The sequence below is a fragment of the Diabrotica undecimpunctata genome, chromosome 2 (genome assembly GCF_040954645.1).
Source record: "Diabrotica undecimpunctata isolate CICGRU chromosome 2, icDiaUnde3, whole genome shotgun sequence".
NCBI classification, from domain to species: Eukaryota; Metazoa; Arthropoda; class Insecta; order Coleoptera; family Chrysomelidae; genus Diabrotica; species Diabrotica undecimpunctata.
In genome coordinates this window covers 70,853,379-70,880,450 of record NC_092804.1, presented here as the reverse complement: position 1 = coordinate 70,880,450, position 27,072 = coordinate 70,853,379, and the positions used below count along the sequence as shown (strand labels likewise).

The window sequence follows — 27,072 nt, the reverse complement described above, 5'->3', positions numbered from 1 at the left end:
GATGTATTGTTACAAGAACTACAAAATTATTTCACTGTAACTGAGTAGTAATTTTTTGTTATTATTTTGTGTCAATAAGTTTGCCTTGGAAAGCTGTTTATATGATTTTTTATGTTTAGTAATATTTCCTCTGACATCTTGTTCGGTCGATTCGTATGTTTTCCTCTCATATCATGTGGCGCGGATATCCCAGTTTTCAGTGATGAAGCAAGACGATCAACCCGATGTTTGATGACGCCATGAATACCATAAAACGCCTTTTTGGACTTAATGTTCAGTAAGCCCAAAACGGATCTGTAAAAAAACACTATATTATTAGTATAACAATATATTGTAATACATTAGTAACGTTCGTATTCGTATATTAACGGTGAATTGTATTTACTCGAATCAAGTTTATGTTTATCACAAAAAAACTAGACCGTATCAAACTGGTAGTAAATATGTAAAAGTTAACTAATTTTTTGTGTGTAAACTAGTACTAATAAATAATAAACTTATTATGTTCTGATTTAATAAAATTCCTATTGAAATTATTGAAAAAACAACAACTAAAACATACCCTGTATGAAAATGAAACTTTTTTGGATTTCTTTGTCCTGATGTTAGCCGCTTTCTTTGCACGGGTTCTGAAGAAATTAATCCACCCAAATATAAGTCTTGCTTCTCTTTATTTTCTGTGTTTCATCAATTTTGTCAAAACATTTAAGTCGGCAAGTGCATCGTATTCCCACTGTCCTTTTCGGTACCTTTACCTTTTTAAGTGAATTAAGATGCTCCTCTCCACAGGCTTTTAACGATTTCCTTACATTTCTTTGCCACCCACTTTCATTTCTTACTCGTTTTCTACCTCTCTTATCTGTTAATGTTGCCCGATGCAAACGTTTGCGAACTCGCTTTTTTTTGTTATAATTTTCAATCTATTCGATGCACGACTTGTACTAGGTTGATCCAAATCACTCTGAGCATATTCATTATCCGAATCTTGAAAACGATAGCTCTCGATTTTCGACTCCGACGACATTCTAAAACGTATTGTACTAAACAGAAAATTACAACGTGCTCTTATTAACAAAATTTTAAAACTGAAAACAAAACACGTAAACAGCAGTACCACCGGGCCAGTGAGCGTTATACCTACTTCGACATCTCCCACTAGACGCGACCATTTCGGTGCTAAAATCAGATAACTCCTGGACTTGCCTGATTCTTGCACCGTAATGGTTGATCAGATAAATCCTTCGCTATGCTAACTTAATGAAGATTCGTTGGATTTGCCCGATTCCTGCACTAAAATATGCTTCAACTGAAATATACTGCACTTCAAATTTTGTATACTGAATGCAATAACTCAATTTCGGTTAAAAATGGAGTTGCCCGGTTCTTGCACCGAGGTCTTCAATTATCAATGCAATTTATTTCACAAAACTAATAAACGTCAAGCTATTGTTAGTGTTATAAATAAATGTCAAAATTACAGCATTCTGTATAGAATTGCTTCAAAACTATTTGGCACTGAGAAGTTATATTTATTTAAAACTTTCGTGACTAGATAAAATACCAACTGTTAAATATGGTTGAACTCGTATGGAGGTGAGGATTCCAATAATAATACAATATACAGAGTGTTCTATTTAAAAAACCAAAGTAACTAGTGATATCCGAAAAATGGTAACATTGCAAGCATCAAATTTGAAATCTGGCAACATCGAAAGCATCAAATTTAAAATTTCCATATTACAGAATTTGCGTATATCGGCTTTGGTACAATTTGGACAATCCATTAAGGAGATAATTAGGCTTCTCCATACTTTTGGTCTCCTCTGTATATCGAACATTGCAGCATTGCAAAGTGTAGTAGCACTTACATAAGACGAAATTATTAAAATGGGAGTTATTATAAAATCTTATATACTAAAACGCTAAGCCCTTTTCTTGTCCACCACTTTACTCAAAAACCATATTAGATAATTAAAATATTTTTTCGGAATATTATTAGTATTACGTATGAAATTGTCAAGATATACTTTTGGTACAAAAATTCACTTCCGGTTTTGAGATGACCGGAAGTTAAAATTTATAAGTTTTAGACCCCACAATGTATATATGGATCGAAAGGTCTCGTCGAGACGAATCTAAATATGTACTTCCGGTTGCGATCCGACACCGGAAGTGACCCGAAACGCGCATAAAACGTCAAGATAGAGCAAATCTGACACCGGATTCGTGATCAGCATGCAAAATTAACTGCTAAATGATATCCATGTCGACATTTGATGAACTAAAAATTGCATTCCGGTTTTGAGGTCGACTTCCGGTTTCGTTTTTATTAGTCAAATAAATAGAGAATTCAACGTAGAGTTAAAAAATGTAAGTTCACGAAATTATCATTTATAGTTTTTGAGTTATTGATAAAAATATTTTTACTTCCGGTCATTGTATATATTGTATATTTTTCTCGCAAAATAAAAATTTCATTTAAAAAACTCGATGTCGAGTTGGTCCGCTAGTGTTTTACTATTTTTCTGGGATAAACTTAAATATTTATTCTCAAACTGGATTTCTCTTTATATATTCAGATTTTTGAACAAACTGAACTAGTAGACATGCTACGACTTCACTGTCGAGTTTTTATCAGCCAGCTTATTCTCGTCAATTTTCTCGGTTTTCGCAAAAAAATAAGATTTTTATTCGGTAAAAAATATGATATTACAAACAGACTTAATTTTCTCAAATGTCTTTAATTTAATATTGAAACAATCAAACCTGAATTAAATAGATTTAAGTTACAGCCTAGTTACATAACTTCAGACTATCTAAATATTTAAAAGTTATTTCAAAAACCATCATCATCTGACACTACAGCTCTTTATGAACCGAGCCTTCTTTAGAACATTCTTCCATTCCATCCCATCGATTAAGGATATTTTTATGATATAAACCTTTTAAAACTTTTATTTTAATACATGTGAAATTACAACAATATATTAATCACCCAATTCTTAATTTCAGATGGGTAAGAGAATTCTTAAACGAAGAAAATCTCGGTCTGGATGTATTAATCGACTACCTCAGCTTCCGACTTGGCATGATGCGACATGAACAAAGGATAGCAGAATCTAGAACGGGTTCCGAAGAGAAGCTTAGTTCGACCGGCCAGAACACTCTGAACAATACTCAAACGACATTAGAAAAAAATAACGGCTACATCAGAGCTCCTTTGGATATTCAGGATAGTCCCAACGTTAAGAGGCGATCGAAGCATGTTGCAAAGCTTAATATGGGCGACTCCAAAGATGATATTCACGTTTGCATCATGTGTATGAGGGCCATTATGAACAATAAGGTTTAAATATTTTATGTTTGCTGTTTATCTTTTCCTCGAACTTTTTTTTGTAGAATTTATTTAAATTCATTATGAATATTTATAACTTATTTAATACATAAGAAGTAGAATTATACCTACAATTTTTTTTAATTCGCACTTATCGTTGGTATTCATTTTTACGTTTTTTTTTTGCAGTATGGTTTCAACATGGTTATCCAGCATCGAGAAGCTATCAATTGCATATCATTAAGTCTTATTCACAAAAGTTTACGTACTAAAGCGTTAGTTTTAGAGCTCCTAGCTGCCATTTGTCTTGTAAAGGGTGGTCACGAGATAATTTTATCCGCCTTCGATAATTTTAAAGAAGTTTGTCATGAAAGGTACAGGTTTCAAACTCTCATGGATTACTTTTTAAACTTCGAGGCCTTCCACATCGAATTTATGGTAAGTAAACTTGGTTAACAATTAATATATTAGGTATTAGAAGTGGTGTGTATGTATAGAGTATACATACACATGGATGTAACGTATGGTCCTAAAGTTTTGGAAAAAATTTCAAAAGCATATAACTCTGACCACAATAATCTTATATTTTTATTAAATTATTCAACAATTTAACTTAACTATCCTTATTATAAATCAAAATTCAAATGACAGACAAGGGACCACTATTTTCGATTTGCCTAATAATTCCCCTGACACGTTGCATCATCTTTTGGACGACCTCGGCGTCAATTTCTTTAATTTTTGTATATATGCGGCGTCTTAACTGTTCCTGATTTTGTGCTTCCCATCCGTTATTATAGACTTTCCGACTTAATATTGCCCAGAACTCTTCAATTGGACGAGCCTGAGGTAGGTTGGGGGGATTGTCTGCTTTCGGTAAAAAGGTAATGTTGTTAGTTTCGTACCAGTCCCTTGTGATCCTCGCGTAATGACATGAAGCAACATCTCGGAATTCTCTCTAATTGATCCTCTGTGAATTTTGGAGCTTTCCTTCTTTTCCGGTAGATAATATTGTTACTCGATAGGGTCCTGTATACTGTAGTCTTTCCAACATGAAATCTTCTGGCCAGTTTTCGCTGTGAGACCCCAATTTTGTTCTTAGCTGCTTCAGTCAGTCTTGCCTCTCTTATATATGGTTCAAAATCCGCGGTCGGCCACTTTTACGCAAGTTAACACATGGTATCCCTTCTTCACATTCTCTGATTGTGCGATAAATTGTCGATTTACTTATGTTTTGATCTCGATAAATATTAACAATATCTCGTTTCGACATTCGCCCAACCATATTATAAACACCTCGACGAATATCAATTTTATAAGACATTTTGCAGAGCACAAACCAAAATATTCTGCTTTGTTTATTAAATGTCAATAACTGATGACATTTCAATTCCATGGCCTTCTTTGTTAAATGCATTTTGCTTCTCAATCAGACCAGGTGAAATTTTTCCCAAAACTTTAGGACCATACGTTATACTCTATACATACACACCACTATTGGATACTAACCCACCGAACGGTATATATTTTTTATTATGATTACCTTTGACTAAGATTTATAATTTTCATTTTTAGTCGATGAAAAAGCTTTAAAAAAAAATCAGCAAATTTTAGATCTTTCATTTTAAATATTAACCCTTTGAAATAAATAGGTACAATTCGTAGAACTACCAAAATTCTACAAAGCATAATTGCTTTGACGCAGTAATGTAACATTTATTTTTTACATCTTCGTGTAAAACCACTATCATTAAATGCGCTATATAGCGCCCCTGTAAATCAGTATTTTGGTCAACTAATAAATAAGTCGAGTTATCGGCAATAATTTTTTTTTGAAATTTTCTTATGGTCTCATCATAGCAAATCTCGATATAATTTTTTCTTAAGGTACTTTCATCGAGAATGTTAAATTTACAATATGTCTGCAAAATGAGGTAAAAATGATATTGTTCACTTTCGAAATTGGAATTCCCGAAGATAACAAGGAATCGCAAAGGTCCGGGTTAAAAAGTTGCTGCTCGGTTTTATGAGTCCCTAAGCACTGCGCCATTGTCAATTGCCCTTTTGATCAAATTAACGAAGTCACGGGTTACGTAAAAAAATTACACTATAAATACACGTTTAAAATTTGCCTCAATAATATGTTTATACGATTTGACGCGAAAACCATAAATAAACTAAGGTAATTCTGAAATGCATACAGCTACTTATTTGTAAATGCTTCACCCACACTTCCGCTCCTTTTGGATTTCGGAAAAATTTAACCCACTAAAAGGGTTTATGTATGTTTTATTTTATTTGTGTGCCCTGAAGTCCCTGTAGGTGTGTCGCGAAATTTTACCGTCCTATTTACTAGTTTTTACTTTTGTAATTCACCGTGATAATATCTTTTACCGACTATTTTTCATTGAATAAAACTTCTGTTCTGCGCTTGTCTGCTGTTTCAATAGTTCAACACTCGACTAACAGAATACGGTACCAGCAGTATGGTAAGCAGACGTGCGTTAGTTCAACATATTACCGCTTGTGGCGATAGCGTTTAAAGACACTAACATCTAGAGATAAGCATCCTTTGAAAAAGATCGATGGTTACCATCGATTAAACATAGCAACCGTACCATCGATGGCAATACAACATCGAGCCTAAACATCGATGTTTTCCAACACCATTGTTAAACTCAGTACAACAGACAACAGAATTAAAATTATGTCAAAATATTATTATTTTTACAATGTCAAAATTTCTTGGACCCAACCTCGCAAAAACACATACAATGGTTTATTTATTCCTTTATTAAAATTCCTTTAGATATAAATTTCTCTAATAGAGGTTATGATCGCAGGTTAGGCAACTTTTGTTGCACACTGTCACTTAGTTCAGTTAAATTGTATTTTTGCTAGGAGAGTTTTGGGGTAGTTCTGATTTTTTCATTCCATATGTTTTTTGGGGTGCTTAATCCGAATCTGGGGTTTGCGGACAAAATTTCGTGACGCAACATTAAAAAAAAAAACAGAATAAACCGTTTTTTTTTCTTTTTTCGGGTTTTTTGCTTAAGACTCGAAAACTATCAACTTTTGGTAAATGGTCTGTTTACAGAAATTAAAGTACTTGAAATTTTCTACAAATACCAGTATTTAGTTTTTTTTTCAGACGAATCGTTCGGTTTCTAGTGCGAGTTGAAAATTGTAAATTTTTAGCAGTTTATGCAAAACCCACTTTTTACATTTCAATATTTAATTTTTATGGATGCTGTCATTTGATAAATGTCACCTGGTTTTCCACACAAGTAATTAAAAAGAAAAAAGGCAAAAATTATGCAAATTCAGTAGGTAGGTAGAACTCGTAACAAAATAAAACTTAAAATCTCGTTACTTATGATCATATATTATTATGATTATAAATTATAATATGCAAAATTTATATGAGCCGTTGTCTTTTGGAAGGCCCTGGCTGAGGTTCTTCGATAACGATGAGTCCTGGTTCTGCTTGTTCTGGAAAATAAAAGTTAAGTCATTTATCAAGAAGAGATGAAGATTGCAAAATAGATTGTGAGATTTAACATACCTTCCGCATCGTACTGAGGTTCTTCGATGGCATCGGGTCCTGGCTCAGGGTCTGATTGCTCCATCGTCAGCGTCGGGAGTCGTTCTCCTGGAAAATAAAAAGAGGAGAGACACATATCATATATCAAGGAGAGATGAATGGCTACAAAATAACTTGTCAGATCCAACATACCTCTCTCTTTCTTCAGTTTCTTCTACGTCTATGTCAGAGCTGTCTTCTGGGGGCTCAACATTGTTACACAGTCCTTCGCATGATGCGCATATTGGGGAACAATGGAGTCCCGCCTTCCTGCATCCACAATTGCGTTGACAGCCCTTTTTACATTTACATGAAATGTACCGGAGTATTGAGTTTGGTGCAGGGTCCAAAGTAGTTGGTACTGGCACAAGACCACTACTAGTTTTTTGCCATCCCCACTCACTTGGGTCTTTTTGTTGCTCGTTAGGTGTGGCTTGACCGGATAACCACTGCTGCACCTGATAGTAAACTCTCAGTGAATGTTCTCGTGCAGCAGCTTCAGTTGGGGGCAATGAGGAAATGTTGGTCTTATTTTTGAATGATGAAGATACGTATTGTTTATATCTTAAATCGTTTAGTTTTGTCTCTTTTTGATACATCCTATTGCGATTGGCTTTCTTTTTTCTTTGCTGTTCCATAAACTCAGGTGTTATGACGAGACCACACATAAAACATTGAGTTTTAAAATTGAAAGGTGGTTCAGTAGAACGCCTTTGAACTTGCTCCCTACCCTCCTCAACTTTCTTCAAATAAGCGGTAATCATTTTTACATCATTGTAGTTTTTGCAACATTTCTCATGAACCTCAACTGCAGATTTTTTACTTAGCTGAACATGATGATCATCCTTCCTCTTCTTGCTCGACTCAATAAATGTTTTCAAACCTTTTTCCCGCACCGTTGTCACCTTTTCAACATCATTATTCAGTACTTTATCACAAATAAAACAAACGTCAGAAACCATTTTTAACACCACGCGTAAACATAACTTGTAGAAATCGTATTATTGTTTATAAACATTACAAAGAGACTAGGCACGCAGTCACGCAGGTACACGGTCGCCGGCGCAGCTACTCCGAGCCCCGCACGATCTCAAACTGACTCGCGTACACATATGCGAGCCGAACTGTTTGCGAACTGCTCGTGAGCTGTTCGCGAAGAGTTCGTTGAAAATATGTTTATGTTCAGGCTATCCAATACCCTAAGTATCTAATAACAAACTGAGAATTAATTTACTTCGTTATTCTAAACATTTCGGTATTTTGTTTACATTATCTGTTATTAATTTCTCTCGTTACTTTTGAATAAGCCGCGCTCGTTCAGCAATTTTGTTTAACCGAATGATCTCATCGCACACTTAGCAGAAACAATTTATAGACACAATTTATAGTTCTGCGAACATTCTTTGTGTTCGTCCCAAAAACCGACAGGCTGTGGTTCCTGACGAGCAACGAATGAACAGCTCGCAAGCGGTTCGTCCCGTCGTACAAATTAACGAATATAGCGTTCACAAACGGTTCGCGAACAGTTCTGCTCGCATATGTGTACCCGCCTTTAGGTAGTCGTATAGTGTGTATGTGTGTGTGCGGTGCCGAATGCCGACCGAGTGCCATCCGCCATCCAGTTTATAGTGCGCTACACTACACGTACACACATACTACAACGTCTACAACAGTTTAGCACATTGTTGCCGCTTGGAATGTAAAGCGGCTTTAACTGCTTTTTAACTGAGTTATTTTGATTTTTTGCAATCTAGCTATAATATTTGAGTCAAAACGTGAATTATCCGTGTGACTCGGTCTTTATTTTAATTAACTTAAATACTAGGGGAAATTAACTGAAAACCTTTCAATACAAATCTAAAAAGTGGGTTTTGCGGTCACACCGGTACAAATTGCTAATTTTCAACTTGCACTTGAGACCGAACGGTTCGTCTGTACAATAACCAAAATAGTGACATTTGTACAGAACTTTAAGTACTTTAATTTCTGTAAACAGACCATTTACTAAAAGTTAACAGTTTTCGAGTTTTAAGCAAAAAACCGGAAAAAAGCAAAAAAAAAACCGATTTCTTCTGGTTTTTTAAATGTTGCGTCACGAAATTTTGTCCGCAAACCTCAGATTCAGATTTAGCACCCCAAAACACATGTGGAATGAAAAAATCAGAACTTCCCCAAAACTTTCCTACTAGTATCACTTTACAGTACAAATTTACTGAATTAACTGTTGATCGCTACTGTTGATCGAAAAACTAACGACGCTCAGCTCTACTCTCATCTCACACAGACAGTCGTTGGTCAAACGTCAAACTATCAAGCCCCGTATGATTGAATTTCTTTGCACGTTGTAGTCAGAGTTAGGCTACTGCTCGCTTTTAAAATGGATCGATTTCTAATTAGGAGTGAATTACCTAGTGCTAGTGTGAAAGTATTTTCCCGTGGACTTAAACTTAAGTACAGTAAACTAGTTGAAGAAGCAGAGGCTCACTCAAAACTGAAGAAAATCAAAGTTAATGCAGATGTTGCATCATTTTGGATTCCCTTCTTCAACGAATATCCATTGGTCACAAAGAAAGCTATGAATGGAACAATACCGTTTTCAACTTCTTATATCTGTAAATCAATGAATTATGTTTTAAATTATATTTTTAAAGAAAGTAACATAGTAAAAAAATCACATAACAATACATTATGATTATACTCATTATAGAGATTATTTACCAAGTGTGCAGTGGCTGAACGAGTTTAAGCTAAAAAAGGTTGGGAACCGCTGGTTTACTAGTTTACCTAAAACATTTTATTACAATAGTAAGTACGCCCAAAATGATTCAAAGAAAAAGGTTTTATTACTCGAGGAATTTGATGAATAATTTCGAGAAAAGGTCGAAACTTTCAGAAAATATTGGCATTAAACATTTTTTTTATAAAAATATGCAAATATATGTAATTTCTTGTCAAAAAATGAAATTTATGAAAAATATGCTAGATATGCAAAAAAATCATTTGGCATATATTTCGCTCTCTAGTAATAACAAACAAATATCTATGATAATTAAATAAATTGAAGTATCGTTAGTGGCAGTAATAATTTTGGAATAAAACGAGATAAATAGAGGACAATGAACTGGCGAATAAGCTAACAGAAAATGTTTGATCTGTGGGTTTATTCAATACTAAAATACTTAAAGAAGTGAGAAAATAAGTAGACCATAAATAACCACACTTAAGATCTAAATTAATAGAGATGACATGGAAAAAAGAATCCCTAAAGAGTTGACTGCGGCTCTAATATGCCGTATTCAGAAAAAGGGAAGCAAAAGTGAATCCCAAAAAATTATGATATGGGAGCAATTTTTTATTTTATGAGAAATATAGTCCGAGAACACCCAATATAAAAAATGGACAATGGTGCTATTGGTTGTATTCGAACAAATCTGTAAGAAGATAAAAATAAGTGAACAAAGATGTGGGAAAGGCAGACTTTTTGTCTGTTCACTGATCACTCATTACTCTTACCATTTATTAATACTCAGTATAATTAAAGAAAATAAAATTGTGTATTGCTGTATTGTCTATGTTCTTTTCGATTTGCTGTAAATACGGGCATAAATAATTTTCAAAAATATTTTTAAAACACGACTCATAAGACTGATTATGTGGTGTTGGCTACAATACTTGATATTTTGCTTTTTAGGTAGTATCACAAAGTAGAAATCAATGAATCTTTTTAAGTTTTACCACAGCATTAATTAATTTGTCTTCTAGAAGTAGTTTTAGCAGATCGGAATGTATTTGGTCATGCTCCGGAGCCTTAGTAGTTTTGGCAAGGCGCATTGCATATTCCACATATAGTTCGGTTATATCAAATTCTTCACAAGCTTAGTGCATTCTATATAATGATAGCCTTCCATTTGCTGATATTTTTCCTTTGCAGTTCAGCATACTTTTCTTGATTTTTATTTTTCTCCAGAGTCTCCAAACTCCAAAAGTCTCCCGTAAGCTCCAAGATTTTGTTTGTCATTGAACATGTTCTTTTAAGTTTGTGTTTCATGTTTGAGTTCCTTGTTGGTCACAGTTATGCTAATTCAACATTTTCTTTGTTGGAATCTGTGTAGCTTTTCATTGATCATTTGTGTAACTGCTTCTCTGCTTTCATGGTTGTTTAGTATGGATCTAGATTGCAACTCTCATTCGGTACACCAAGCCCGTACTTACCGGCTATATCTTCTCTCTGGATATTTCCAACTACGGTAATGACGGATTTGTTAACTAGTGTAGTTGCCGAGTTGATTCTCTCACAGAATAATTCTTGATCTTTGTCAGGGTAGTCACACGTTGGTACATTAATCATATTGAAAACAAATGGATATCAATTCAATTGTAGTAGATTACTCTGTTTCATGTACGAGCTTTGTTTGTTCCTTTTACCTTATTTTTAACAATTTATAGTGATTGTTGTCGTTACTTGCATAGAACACCTGATGACCCGATGCCCGACCTGAACTTAGCTATGGCATTTCACTAATTTATAGGATTTCAGTGTTCAACTTTTTTTCCTTTTAGAGTATTGTGAATTTTTCAAGCTTCAAACATACATTACTGGTAGCTATCCTTCTCATGACTTTTTCTAAATGTCATGAGAATCCCCATGAAGAGTGCTAAGAAACACGAGTTTCTTAGCACCCTTCGAGCAGTTGAGGTCTGCCGGGAACTATGGGCCTTAGTTGTAGTTTTCCTAGCCATGATGATGATTTTTCTTAGAAAGTTTAATTAAGTAGTTTCCTGTTGCCAGTTTTCACCGAAACGCAATGCTTTTCTGGAATAGAACATTAATTGAATTTCTTCCAATGTCCTCGACCCAGTAAAGGCATAGCTCGATTCCATTTTGGTGTAAGAATGATAGGTGTCATATATAAATTATACCACTCAATAACCATTCGAATAATATTTTATATCGTTCTGAAGCTATATTCTGGCATTTTAATTTTTTTTTCCATTTTTTCTAGGAGTTAACCAGAATTTCAGTTTAATTTTATATTTCGAGAACGATTTCCGAAGATGAAATCCGAACGTGAAAATGAACACATTTTGAACTGAAATTTTGTCTAATTTCCAATATAAATAGCAAATAATAATATTTTATAATACAAGTAATATGAAATATTTCCAAATTAATCACTTTATTTTGATATTTATTTTAATATATTTTATGCAAGTAATGATTACTGATAAAATTTGCTTAGTATTGAATACTATAAAAGTTTTTGTTTTTAGGTGGCGTGTATGCAATTTGTAAATATTATAGTACATTCGGTAGAAGATATGAATTTCAGGGTCCATCTCCAATATGAATTTACTGCCTTAGGACTTGATAATTATCTGGAAAAGTTACGGTTTACCGAAAGCGAGGAATTGCAGGTTCAAATCTCCGCATTTTTGGACAACGTTTTTGATGTTGCTGCCCTGATGGAAGATAGTGAGACCAAAACAGCAGCACTAGAAAAAGTTGGCGAATTAGAAGATGAAGTGGCTCAGGTAAGATCTAGAATATTCAAGTTTGTTTTTTTTAACGTTATTGCTATTATCTAGGTTGAATTTGTTGTATATGCGACTTTTTTTCAATGGCAATGAAATTTATTTCCTTTTTTTTTGCTACTTCACCACCAATTTTTTATCTAACTATAAAACACTGAAAACTTTTGTTTTCAACACTTCCACAAAATTTATTTTAAATTATTCACTACAGCTGTTTCGGGCGGAGTGCCTTTCTTAAGTGATCTGTTTTTGGTATGTGTTTACACTTTATAGTCTTTAACTGAATAAGTTGAGGAGAGGAGAACTGTTTGTATCAAGTTGGTCATTCAGAATTATGTCTGTATTTTTTAATTTGTTGATTTCCTTAGATTCTAATAAAGATAGCTTAAGGCCTTTATTTTGAATGTGAAGAATTTGAAATTCGTCATTAAAAGAATTATTATAGTCTAGAAGGTGAAGTGCGTATGTAGAGTCTGTTTTTCTATTATTGAAAGTCCTTTTATGTTCTGCTATACGTTTGATTATAGTTCTACCAGTTTGACCGATGTAAGTTTTTGAGCAGTCGCCACATTTAAGTTTGTATACACCGCTATGTAATTGCTTTTTCTTTTGGCTCTTGTTGCTCTTAATATATTTGTCTAAGTTGTTGTTTGTTCTAAAAGCTGGTGTTATTCCTTTCTTTTTTGTGTGTTTGGCTATTCTTTTTGATATCTTGCCTGTATATGTAATCAAGCAGAAGTTGCTGGGTTTTTTCTCGGGTGGTGGAAATACTAATTTCAGGGCTTTTTATGTAGTTTTTGATTTAAAATTTTATTTATTGTATGTTCGTTGTACCCATTTTTTACTGCTATTTGTTTAATAATATTCAGATCTCTCTCGAAGTAATTTTTTGACATGGGAATTTCTATGAATCTGTGTAACATGCTATGGTAGGTAGCCACATTAGGTTGTGTAGGATGGGATGATGAATTTTAAATAGTCGTGTCAGTATGGGTAGGTTTATGAAATACGAAATTAGTCTGATAATTTTTAAATATAGAAAATTTATGGATTGATTCTGTTATGTTTCTATTGTCAATATAATATGATTATGGAGTGAATTAATACATGATAAGAATTGGTCAAGTTGTTTGTTGGTTCCTGTAAAAAATTTTTCTTTTATTTTTATTTTATTATTATTTATTATTATATTATATTATTTATTTATTTTTAATTCTTTTCTGTATTAATTTGGAATCTTTATCTTTTTGAATGCTTCTTAACGTGATCTATCATTCAGATTCTTAGCTCTAAACCGACTTCCATTGAAACTAGTAAGTTAACATTATAACACTTGGCTGGATCCTTTTTCATTTCACCATATGAAATTTGGTCTTACCTTAATATAAAAACTTCCCCTCAATACTACCCTCAATCTTTACCATTACTATTACTATTCCCCAAAAAAATCTTTGTTGGTTTTTGTGTACAGCCATTGTATTTTATATTTTAAAAGTTCCAGCACCATTTCATCATTCTCGCTGTATATTATATTCTCTTTGTTATCTTGCAACAGTATAATCTTACGTTGTTGAGTGTTTGATAGTTTTTTCCACTAACTTGAGTTTGGCCAATAATATAAATTATGTTTTTAGTTACACGAACGACTTCAAGATATTGAACATAGGGCATTAGAAAACATTGCTAGTCTGGAAACAGAATTGATTCAAGTAAGGCAAGAGAGGGACGAACTAGTCGAGGTAAAAAAGAAAGCGGATGAAGAAGTGTCGACTCTCAGGAGGGTGGTACAACATCATGAACAAGAGTCGAAGAATAGACAGTCGATGTTCGAATCCAAAATGGCAGAGCTGGAAACTATGGGCAGTATACCTAGGGGCACATCAAGTAAGCTATTATCACTTCATTGTTATCAATAGTTGCAAATTAGTAGAACTTCCAGCTTCCTCTATTAATTTGTCTTTAAAGAACTTAAGTTTGATGTTATCTATTCTGTACTGTGCTTGCTTTCTTATAACACAGCTAAACTTTTTATGGTTACTATTAACGATTTAATTTTTATTCTTGCTACCGTTTTCTTGTGACACTTTCGATCTGGAAACTGAGACGTGGGGGAGTTTATTTTATATTTGGTGGTTTATTTTCAACAGTATATTTCATAATAGATTTGATTTTGTTGCCGTGAAAACATAAAACGGATTATTATTAGTCGAATGCAGGCTTACGTTAGAATAACATTATCACATTTAACACATTTAGTCATAGCTCATGGTTCTTCGTCTCGATATTTCTTCATTTGCTGTCACTATTTGATGTAAATTGTACCTGCCTATCCATATTACTTTCTGGCTCTAATGTATTTTACTTTTTATTTGACTGTGTTATGTACGCGATTTTAATCTATCTAGTTTAAAAAATTTAAAGCCTTAATCCATTTTTTTTAATTCTTAATGTTTTGAAGCCAGAACATTTTGCGTATTCTAACCTTCTTACCTTGTAGCGGCCTTAGCTTAGTATTGACTCTTATTAGTTTACGAAGCCAGAAGATTATACGAATGGAAGACTAAAAAAACCCTCTTACCTTTCATTTTACCCTAAATTATCAACTGGGCAATTTCATATTTTACATTTCTTAAACGATGTTCCAAAGAGCTGATCTTTCTATTATTTTCGAATAAGGTTTCTGTCGTTTCCAATTTTGCGGAACACTTCTTCGAATGTCATTTGAGTTATCCATGGAATTTTTAGTCCTCTCCTGGATAACGAAACTTCTAAAGCGTCTGTTCATCAGGGCTCTGCTCAGAGTCCATATCTCCTTTTTATATAATAGAAATAAACATAGTATTTGAAGTCTTTTGCATGTATTTACGTGTGAGGAAAATTAGAGATTATAAATCCATGTCTGAATCTGCTAGAAATGTATGATCCACCTCGTGGATATTCTTCTATTGGTTTTAAAACTTGGTTTCGACTTTTCTTAAGGAAACTATTCCTGATCGGTTAATATCGACGAAATGCGTCAATGGCCACCCCGATCTGCTGACTAAGGAAATACTTTGGTGGGCGGATATGACGAAAACAAAATTTAAGGTTATTTCCAGGAAATAGCTCAAAATTTAGAAGAACACCAACTGAAGATTACCGAAGTTTTGAGATCGATAATGGCAGTCATAGAGGAAACAATAATGGAAGACTTCTACGAACAACTAGAAATCTTAATTAAGGCAACCAAAAAGAATGAAATAACACTTATAATGGGAGATTTCAACGCGAAAGTAGGACGAGGCAAAACAGGAAAGGTAGTGGGAAATTTCGGACTTGGTGAAAGAAACGAAAGAGGCGATCGTCTAGTTCAATTTTGCCAAGAACACAACCTAGTACTTACTAACACTCTCTTTAAGCTCCCGCACCGTAGACTCTATACCTGGAAATCACCGGCAGACTCACCTGGTAAAATAATCAGAAATCAAATAGACTATATCGCTGCACCAATCAGCTTTAGAAACTTCATCAAAGCCGTAAAAACTTACCCGGGTGCGGACGTAGCATCAGACCACAATCCGGTGGTATGTAAGTTTGAAGTAAAGTTAAAAAAGCCAAATGTAAAGAACAGGCCCGAAACGCTAGATATTAGGAAGCTTTCCAACAATAATATTAAATAACAGATGCAGGAGAATTTAAATACCGAAATATCAAAAATCCTTAAAAATAACAATGAACCGCTGGAAAAGTGGAGTGAAATTAAAGAAGAGATTAGGACTTCAAGCACTTTTATTACCTGATAAGAGAAAAAAGAAAGACTGGATGACTGCAGAAATCCTTGACATGATGGAAAAGAGACGGATATAAAAACTAAAGATACTGCCAAATACCGTGAAACCCATAGACGAATAAGAGCTGAGATAAGAAAAACTAAAGAGAAATGGTTCTCGGAGAGATGCGAAGAAATCGAACAGTGCGAAAAGGTATACGACTATCACAATATGTATAAGAAGATAAAGGAACTCACAACAAAGAAAAGCTACAATATTTTATCGAAAGGGCTATGCGATGATAATGGAAATCTACAACTAGACCCCGACAAAATAGTTAGAATCTGGGAAACTTATGTGGAACAACTGTTTAATGATGACCGTCCTAGTGGGTATACACTGAGCAATGATGATACTGGCCCTTTTATTCTAAAATCAGAAGTGGAGAATGCTATAAAGGGTCTTAAAAATAACAAAAGACCAGGCAACGATAACGTATACGGGGAAGTATTGAAAATGCTGTGCGAAACAAACAGTCAATTTCTAGACTCACTCGTCAGACTCTTTAACAATATTTATAACAGCGGGGAGTTTCCTGAAGACTGGCTAGAGTCAACTTTTGTTGCCATACCGAAAAAACCAAAAGAAAAGTCTTGTGATCAACATCGGATGATAAGTCTAATTAACCACATTTCGAAGGCATACACCAAGGTTATTTACAACAGAATAAGCAAAAAATGCGAGGATAACATTGGAGATTCGCAGTTTGGGTTTCGGAATTCTCTTGGGACAAGAGAAGCACTTTTTAGTCTACAGGTACTCATCCAGCGCTGCAGAGATATGAACAAAGACGTGTACATATGCTTTATAGACTACGCAAAAGCATTCGATAACGTAAAGCACGAAAAGATAATTGAAGTTCTCCATAAGATCGGAGTCGACTACAGAGACATTCGAACAATAGCGAGTCTCTATTGGGGTCAAACAGCTAAAGTGAAAGTAGTGTTGTAAATTTATTAAAAGGTTCAATATTTATAACACTTACGGATTTAATTTATTTCTTTATTTATATTAACTTATCTGACAATAATTTATTATATTCGTACGTAACAAATTCGCGAGCGCGGGTGTTGAGAATTAACTGGCCCTCCATATAAAAATGTTGTATTTATATACGAAATCCTGATATACTGGAATAGTCGAGAACATCAAGTTGGAGAATTCACCATAATTTGAATCTAGACTTCCACCGAAATTTCTACAATAAAACAGAATAATTAGTCATAAAAGTTAGGCCAGTATATTTATCGTAACATTGCCCCCCTCTTAAAAGATGGTTCCTCCTGGAACCTTGTCGGGACTGGAACCGGAACTGTATGCTGGTATCGGCAACTGGACCCTCTTTTACAACTTCCAGTTGTATAAAAATGACAAGGGACGGTTTTCTCTCCGCACCAGTAACTATGCGGATTGCAACAGACTAACACCTGGACTTCGGTGTCTTTAAAGATCTCCTCCACCATATTTCGGATAACCCTCCAATCTAATTGGCGGCACTCCAACTTTGGCATGGCTAACTTTTGCACGTCGGACTCTAGTACGTGCTCTCTCAATTGAAGTAAGGCTTCCCATACATCTCGGTAGGTAGGTTGGTCACGGGCAGTGTCTTTTGTTACCAGGTAGAAAAGGTAACGTGATGCATCTTGGAGTTTCAAGGTTTTACCGGGAGCTGGCACCTGGCATTGAAGTTCTGCAACTCGACCAAACTTCCTTCGAAAGACGGATGCCAACCCTGGTGCGTCTTTGATACTGGCCGGGATGGTGAGGGCCAGCGAGTAGTCATCGGGGAGCGCGAGTAGATCTTGCTTTTCTTCAGTGGTAACACCATGTCTCGCTTTACCGGTACCTCCATAGGCACCCATGAATTCCTCAAACGTGAGGTCAGACACATCGTGGACTTGGTTTACTTCCACTTCTTCATCTACGTCGTGGTCACCTTCGAAAGACGCCAGCCGGTTATGATGTACTATCATCGGCTTTCCCTTCGGAATCTTGCTTATTCGGTAGATGACATCGTTGATCTTCTCCATAATGAGGTATGGACCTTCCCAAAACTGCTGCAATTTGGGAGAACAACCTTTTCGCTTCTTGGGATTATACAGCCATACTTTGTCGTTCTTCTTAAAGCAACCCTTTTCGGCTTGTGTATCGTACCGTTTCTTCATTCGGTCGCTAGCGATCTGAAGGTGGGAACGGACCAACTCATGTACATCGTCCATTCTTCTTCGTAATTCGATCACATAATCTTCACCTGCTACATCTTCTCCAGGTCGACACCCAAACTCTAGATCACAAGGTAGTCGCATTTCGCGTCCGAATAGGACTTTCGCTGGTGTCTGGCCTGTTGATTCGTTAACAGCAGATCTGTAGGCCATTGTGAAGAACGGAAGGTATTGGTCCCAGTCTCGCTGATGATCGGACACCATCTTTGTCAAATATTTGCCAACTGTCCTATTCATCCGTTCTACCATACCATCAGATTGCGGATGATATGCTGTAGTTCTTGTTTTCTTCATGCCTAGTCTATCACATATTCCTTGGAATAGATCGCTTTCGAAGTTCCTGCCTTGGTCACTATGGATCTCCAAAGGCACTCCAAATCGGCTGATATATTCTTGGATCAACTTATCTGCAACGGTGGCGGCCTTCTGGTCTGGAAGTGCGTAAATCTCGACCCACTTACTGAAGTAATCCATTACTACCAGCATGTACTTGCCTCCATTTTCACTTTCTGGAAATGGCCCAGCGATGTCCAAAGCTATTCTTTCAAACGGGCTTCCAACATTATATTGTCTCATAGGAGCTCTCCTTTTCCGGTGAGGCCCGTTACTCGTAGCACAAATAGTACATTTCTTACACCAGTCTTTTACGTCGTCGGAACTGTTCATCCAATAAAACCGTTCCCGAATTCGCTGAAGGGTTTTCCTTACACCAAAATGCCCTCCCGATGGACTGTCGTGTAACTGACGAAGTACTTCGGCTATTCTGCTCTTTGGGATCACCAACTGTCTTCTTTTCTCTGCACCGTCATCATTTTCCAGGACTCGTTTGAGCAAGCCATCTTCGATGATAAATGAGTCCCACTGGGCCCAATACGTCTTAACTACTGAGCATAGGTTTGATATTTCCTGCCAAGGTGGTCGACGGTTTTCCTCTTTCCATTTTCGGATTTTCTGTATAACTGGATCTCTCTCTTGTTCTTCCCTTATCTTAGTAGGCGTCCAGTCGTCGTTGACAATCGTCGTTCTTAGCACTGCTGCTTCCTTGGATTCCGTTTTGTTGCAGTGGGAACACTCTGCGGGGCATGGCCTTCTGGAAAGAGAATCAGCATTTCTGTGGCTAACTCCGGCTCGGTGCTCAATCTTAAAATCGTATTCTTGGAGTCGTTCGATCCACCTGGCTATCTGACCCTCTGGATTCTTAAACTGCATCAACCACTTAAGGGCGGCATGGTCGGTTCGGATTAAAAACTTCCTTCCATAGAGGTATTGATAGAAGTGCTCTACTGATTTAACTACTGCTAGAAGTTCTCTTCTCGTGACGCAATAATTCCGCTCAGGTTTTGAAAGAACTTTACTAAAATATCCGAGGACTCGTTCCTGTCCTCCTTGAATCTGAGACAGCACTCCTCCAATTCCCACATTACTTGCATCCGTATCTAAGATGAACTCTCCTTCTGGCAGTGGATACCCCAAAATTGGTGCTGTTATTAAATGCTTTTTCAACGTTTCAAAGGCATTTTGGCAGTCTATATCCCAGCGGTATTCTCTTGCTTCCTCTGTAAGTCGCGTTAATGGCTTAGCGATATCTGCAAACTTCTTAATAAACCTCCGGTAGTAAGTACATAGTCCAAGAAAACTTCTCACTTGATGTTTGTCAGTTGGTTTTGGCCATTCCTTAATGGAATCGATTTTTCCCTTATCCACGGCCACTCCTTCTTTACTGACTATATGACCCAGATAATTGACTTTACCTTGAAATAGCTGGCACTTCTTGGGGTTTAGCATCAATTGGGCAGCTTTAAGTCGATTAAAAACGTTTTCTAAATTCCTCAAATGATCTTCGAATGTCTCCCCCAAGACGATTATGTCATCTAAATAAACCAGGCATGTTTTCCAAGATAACCCTCTCAACACATTTTCCATAAGCCTCTCAAATGTCGCAGGAGCATTACAAAGTCCAAATGGCATAACGTTGAATTGCCACAATCCAGATCCTGTGGTGAAGGCTGTCTTTTCTTTATCGACTGGGTCCATTTCTACCTGCCAGTATCCAGACTTCAAATCTAAAGTAGAAAACAATTTACTTCCAGCCAATGTGTCCAATGTGTCATCGATCCGAGGCAGAGGATAACTATCTTTCTTGGTAACGTTGTTCAGCAAACGGTAATCCACACAGAACCTCGTCGTTCCGTCTTTCTTCTTAACCAGGACCACCGGAGAGACCCATGGACTCGTAGAAGGTTCTATCACCCCGTCTTTCTTCATTTCCTGAACAATCGTTTCAGCTTCCTCTCTCTTCGCCTGTGGTAATCGTCGAGCTGTTTGACGAATTGGCTTAGCATTACCAGTATCAATTTTATGCTTAACAACGGTAGTTCTTCCCGTCTTTCCTCCTTTCGGTACGAAAATATCACGATACTGCCGAAGAAATTCCCTTAATTTCCTTTTCTCCATCTGATTTAGAGACTGTCCTGCAACTGCAACCATTTGGTCGAATTTGTCGTTGGAATTATCAGATGTTGTCGCCTGACGAATTATGGATGTCACAGGTACACAAGTTCCTACTTTTGTCTCTTTCTTTATGGTCACTGGGTAGTCGTTGACATTGATAAGTCTCACAGGAATTTCTTTAGCCGAAGTCACCAATTCCTTTCCAATTATGATTCCACGGCCAACCTCATCGTCGTGGTTCCAAGGCTCCATCATAACAGGTCTCCCTTCGTCTACAATTCCCTGTAGTCGCGCTACTATGATCGTTTCGCTTCTCGCAGGCACGACTGTATCTTCTGTAATGGCTGCTTGCACAGTGTTGTCATTATGTGGATGGAGAAATACCTCCTCGTTGCCAACTTTGATTACCTTATTCTTAAAATCCAATTGGAATCCATGCATATTCATTACGTCCATTCCTAATATAACATCCTCTTCGATGTCAGCAACTATAACAGTATGGACAAACTTTTCTGCCCCAATTCCCAATTGTACCTGGATTTCTCCATGAATGTTGGCATTTTCACCTGTAGCGGTCCGAAGTCGTAACCTCGTTGGTAACAGTTTCTTTCGGCTGTTTATAACTGTCGGGCGTATAATGGTTCTGGTCGCTCCGGTATCCACCAACAACGTATGCTTTTTACCATTTATGTCTCCATCTACATATACACTATCTTCACGACATTTCAAAGAAGCTATTAGTATGAGAGGGTCTTTGGAAAAGTTCTGGGTCGAAGCTGCCCCCCTAAGGCTGACCCGTTCTAGTTTTCCTGATGGTGAGTTTCTTGATTTGCGTCGTACCTAGGGTGCTTACAGGAGCTTCGTACGTGTCCTATTTCGCCACAATTCCAGCATCTGATGGTCTTCGTTTTCTTGTATGTCATGCTTTTCATCATATTAACGAGCTGGTCAAGTTTATCTTCATCTCCTTCCTCTTTTACAGTCCTAACTTTACTGTACCCGCCAGAGGCCTGCGTAGCTGACTCGTATTCGAGGGCGGCGGATAGGACATCAACCAGCGTCTTGTGACGAGCTAATCGCAGTGTTCTCTGCATTTCATGATCACGAAGACCATCAATAAACGTTTGAACGGCCAATTTTTCCATCATGTCTTCGGGAGCTGTTGGATAAGCATATCGTACTAATCTGGCAATATCTACCTCATATTCTTGAAGAGCCTCATCTTTCTTCTGTCTACGATTTTTAAGCTGTGACTGATATACATGCTCCAAATGTTCGTGGCCATATCGCATATTTAACCTCTTCTTCAGTTGTTCGAAATCATCGGTCTCCTCTACGGCTATGGTCTGAAGCACATCTAAGGCATCTCCTCGAAGGGCGATAGTCAGGTTTACAGCCTTTTCTTTTTCAGACCATCCATTTGCTCTTGCGGCTGATTCGAACTGTTTCATGTAGTTGTTCCATGATGATTTTCCGTCGAAAGTTGGGACTTTAACATGAATAGAACCTCCACTTCCTTCAAATTTCGGCCGTGTCTCCAACTTAAATTTCGTCTCGTCTTCTTTTATCTCCACTGTAATCGGATTGTTACCTCTCTCTGCTGTCCCTGTTTCCTCCATCTTCCTTTCCATCTCTTTCCATATCTTTTCTTCGAAGGCCAACATATCGGCAGCAACTTGGTTTTTTAACGAAGACAATCTATCGTCAAGAGCAGATATCTCTGAAGTGACTTTAGAGATGTTAGCAGAAACTTTGCTTTCCAGAGAAGAAATCTCGTTAGAAACTTTGCTTTCTAAAGAAGCGATGTCGCCGGATACTTTGTTCTCCAATGATGCGATGTCGCCGGAAACTTTGGCTACATCACCAGAAACTTTCGAAATCGACGAGAGGACAGCATCATGCTTGTCTTCAAATATATAAGTTTCTGGATCTAGTCCTTCTTCTAGCAAAGCGTTCTTTAGTCGTTGGACTAACTCAGCCTTTTTTCCGGTAGAAGCTAATTCTCTGTCTTCGAGATGTCTTCTTAAATTCGTCACTGTGAGCTCATAAATCGTAGCCATTTTCACAATTTATTTTACGTATTCACTTGTATTATTATTATAAGTCTAATTTATGTTCGATCTCACTCTGACACCATTTGTTGTAAATTTATTAAAAGGTTCAATATTTATAACACTTACGGATTTAATTTATTTCTTTATTTATATTAACTTATCTGACAATAATTTATTATATTCGTACGTAACAAATTCGCGAGCGCGGGTGTTGAGAATTAACTGGCCCTCCATATAAAAATGTTGTATTTATATACGAAATCCTGATATACTGGAATAGTCGAGAACATCAAGTTGGAGAATTCACCATAATTTGAATCTAGACTTCCACCGAAATTTCTACAATAAAACAGAATAATTAGTCATAAAAGTTAGGCCAGTATATTTATCGTAACAGTAGGATCCACATTGACCAATAAAATTGAGATCAAGAAAGTGGTTCGACAGGGCTGTATCTTGTCTCCTATTCTCTTTATTATATACTCAGAAGAAGTATTTAAGACAGCGCTGGAGGAAAGCACAGAAGGCATAAAGATAAATGGAGAAATAATTAATAACATAAGGTATGCTGATGACACTGTGATTCTAGCAAGTAGCATGGAGGAACTGAGTTGCCTAATGAGTAAGATACAAAAAACAAGTGCACAATACGGACTCAGACTAAATATCACAAAAACCAAATGGATGTTAGTAAGCAAAACCCAACAACCACCACAGCAACTGATATTAGACAATGAAAGAATTGAACACGTGGATTCGTACATCTACTTGGGAACAACAGTTAACTCAAATTGGGATCAAGCGAAGGAAATACGTATAAGAGTAGAAAAGGCAAGAGCATCGTTCACTAGCATGAAGCAAATTTTCACCTCTAAAAGCCTCACCCTACCTCTCAAAATTCGACTTCTGAAATGTTATGTATTCCCGGTTTTGTTATATGGAATGGAGGCGTGGACAATGACCGCAACATTGATGAAAAAAGTGGAGGCCTTCGAAATGTGGGCTTACCGACGTATATTACGTATATCCTGGACTGAGCACGTGACCAACGAAGAGGTACTACGCCGGATAGGTAAAGAGAGAGAGGTAGGAATAAGTATAAAGAAAAGAAAGTTGGAATACTTGGGTCACGTTATGAGATATAATAAATATAGAGTACTAAAGCTGATCGTTCAAGGGAAAATAGACAGCAGAAGGGGTCCAGGGAGGAGAAGACACTCGTGGCTCCAAAACTTGCGGCAATGGTTCGGATTGTCATCTGCTGAACTATTCAGATCTGCCGTAAACAAAGTCAGAATAGCCATGTTGATTGCCAACGTTCGGAACGGACAGGAGGGCACATGAAGAAGAAGAATGGCAGTCATGTTGAGGACATAAGAGGTCGTTATATGATCGCGAAGGAATTTTTCATTTTGAGAAGGATAATAATTTTAAGAAATTATCAAGTTAGGTATTTCAGGGAACCACTTGATGCAATGTTTTTTGAATAAATAATAATTTTCGTTTTAAACTTTCTTACGTAAAATTATTTTTTAATTGTTTAATATCATTTGTTTTAACAGAATGACTTGTAAAAGATAATATCAAAAGAAGTATTTAGCAAATTTAAGCAGTGTAATATTTTGTATTGTTTTTTGCTGTCAGACAAAAATGCACGTACCTTGCTAACACAATTAACATAAATGTCACTAAACATCGTCGCAATGACCTTACCAGAATCATGAGTAGCAATTGACTAATATGTGTGCCGGTACAAGATATATTTTGTATCTTTTATTATTCTTTAAGATGTTTTAAATACTAATTCTTTTAAAATTTTGTTTTCGTCGTCTTTATCTTCCAAGTTTTTATAACCTCTCAAATCCTTAAATAAATTTAGTTGCAATTATTGCCTTGGGATCCATATGAATTATAATTTGGTTTTATAATTAAACTTATTTAAAAATTCATTTTAGTGCCTGGCATCGCCGATCTTGCCAAACAGCAACCACAAGAACCTCCAAAGATTCCAGTTCCTCCACCTTGTCCGCCTCCATGTCCACCACCTCCCGCCGCTCCTGCTGCTCCACCGCCACCACCATGTCCGCCCCCACCACCGTTAAGATCCGGGGGAGGCCCAAATATTCCGCCGCCGCCAGCTGGTTTTATGCAGGCTCCGGATGGAGCGATGACTATTAAAAGGAAAGTTCAGACTAAATACAAGCTACCCACTGTCAATTGGATAGCCCTGAAACCAAACCAAGTCAGAGGGACAATATTTAATGAATTAGATGATGATAGATTACATTCTTGTATTGACTTTAATGACTTTGAAGAAAGGTAAATTATTGCATATCAATTTTATGAACATTTTAAAAATTGCTGTAGGACTGTAAATGTAAGCAAAAAATAAATAGACGAAGAGGGTTTTAAAAAATACATACTAAGGCACTACCACTTCCACATATTGTCATATTAATCACTATAGTTCGATCATTTCATTAATGTTTTATTTATATTACACAGCGCAGCACACATTATTACAGTACAGTGTTTAGTATTAATTTTTTTAGTGCTCCACAAAATGTTTTTATATTATACAGTTATAAATGACATAATTCGCAAAATCTATATTACTTCCTGCATTTATTCCACATTCAAAATTTCTTCAGGGTTAACTATTGTGGTTTGTAATTAAAAAATATTAAATTCTACTCAGAGAATTCCCAGAGACACTAAATAAATATCAGATACACAAATGTACAAAAGATATAAGAATCACTTATTAAATAGGAAAATATTCAAATCAGATGTAGCAACGGTATTTAGCAAAAATCCAAATATTGAAATTGAAAAACTTATCTATAAAATCTTTTAAAACTTTATTGGAGTATGCAAATATTAATAGCAGTCAATACCCAAAACCAAATAAATAATTAATAATTTTTACTCAATCGTCTTCACGGTATTACGACTATTACTAATACAACATTTGTTTAAAGACATTTTATATATAAATAGTGCAAAAAAAAGATATCCAGTGCATCCATATTCAGGCGAAACAGACTCTGTTATAGTTTCGCCTTTCTATTTCCGGGAAAACTGGTTTGTTTCAATAAATATGAAAATTTTTCTCAGCTCGTTGTCTCATTTTTTTTTATTTCATTTAAAAAACTCATTAACGTTCTCACCGCTATCATTTGGACAAGTAGGCTCCTGCAGCTTAAGTATTGGGATGCCATGGTAATATCAGCCAGAGGAATCTATTTCGATACTAGTAAAATATTTGGCAACAGTGTAACCTAGAATACAAACAAACAAAGAAAACGGATTTTTCAGTTAGGTAAAATCTAAATGAATCCAACGTACAGTACATCTGTTGACTAAAAGAGAAAAAGTGATTATCTGCGAGATAAAAGCCATGATGCAGTCGGTATATTATGGATTACATAGAAGAAATCCAGATATGTTGGATAACATATAGAATTTTTCATATAAAAATGATTGCACGTCATTCAAGATTTACGACGTCAGAACCCCACAGCGTTGCCAAAACATCAGAATAGTTAGTAAGTGAGGAATTTTTAAAATGTCAACTATTTGTTAAAATATTATATTAACAGTAAATACACTTAGTTTTAAGACTACTGCAACACACTAAAATACATAAGAAAACATTTTAATACAAAATTATATATTCTAAATTTTAGAGCATTAATAGTAAAAACGTCCCGCCATTGTTTCTTGTTCAAAATAATCTATCTTATATGAAAGCTTATCAGCTTTCTACAGACTATTTAGTTATTTTGGTATAGCAAAATCACAATACACAACAATAAATTAGTTTTTAAAGCTATTAATCTAAATTTAATATGTATTTATAGATACAATTCAATTCATCAAATTGTGTAAGAAGTCAAACCATAAACAAAATTCTTACTCTAAAAAAGCGGTAACACTTTATACAATTTTGCCACCCGCTGAACTGTCATTAAAATTTGAAGTATTCCCGTATCAGTTGCGTATAATTGTCTAATCTATTTAATTAAAATTATTATTTTGTGGAATATTAGACGTAAAGAGTCATTTCATAAAATTTATATTATTA

At 35.8% G+C, this 27,072-nt stretch overlaps 1 protein-coding gene and 1 long non-coding RNA gene across 3 annotated transcripts in view; one reads left to right on the top strand and one right to left on the bottom strand.

The window, feature by feature from the left end:
- Positions 1-27,072, top strand: part of Frl (formin-like protein) — a 268,117-nt gene that overhangs the window by 205,174 nt on the left and 35,871 nt on the right. For both annotated transcript variants that reach the window (XM_072523090.1, XM_072523091.1), the window contains exons 5-9: positions 3,013-3,346; positions 3,524-3,772; positions 12,189-12,449; positions 14,084-14,333; positions 24,941-25,304. In XM_072523090.1, the coding sequence (XP_072379191.1) occupies positions 3,013-3,346; positions 3,524-3,772; positions 12,189-12,449; positions 14,084-14,333; positions 24,941-25,304 (1,458 nt within the window). The remainder of the gene's footprint in view (positions 1-3,012; positions 3,347-3,523; positions 3,773-12,188; positions 12,450-14,083; positions 14,334-24,940; positions 25,305-27,072) is intronic.
- LOC140433343 (uncharacterized) lies at positions 6,699-7,070 on the bottom strand. Its single transcript, XR_011949927.1, has 2 exons — positions 6,900-7,070; positions 6,699-6,826 (listed from the first exon to the last, which is right to left on the bottom strand). It is a non-coding gene; the product is annotated as an uncharacterized lncRNA (long non-coding RNA).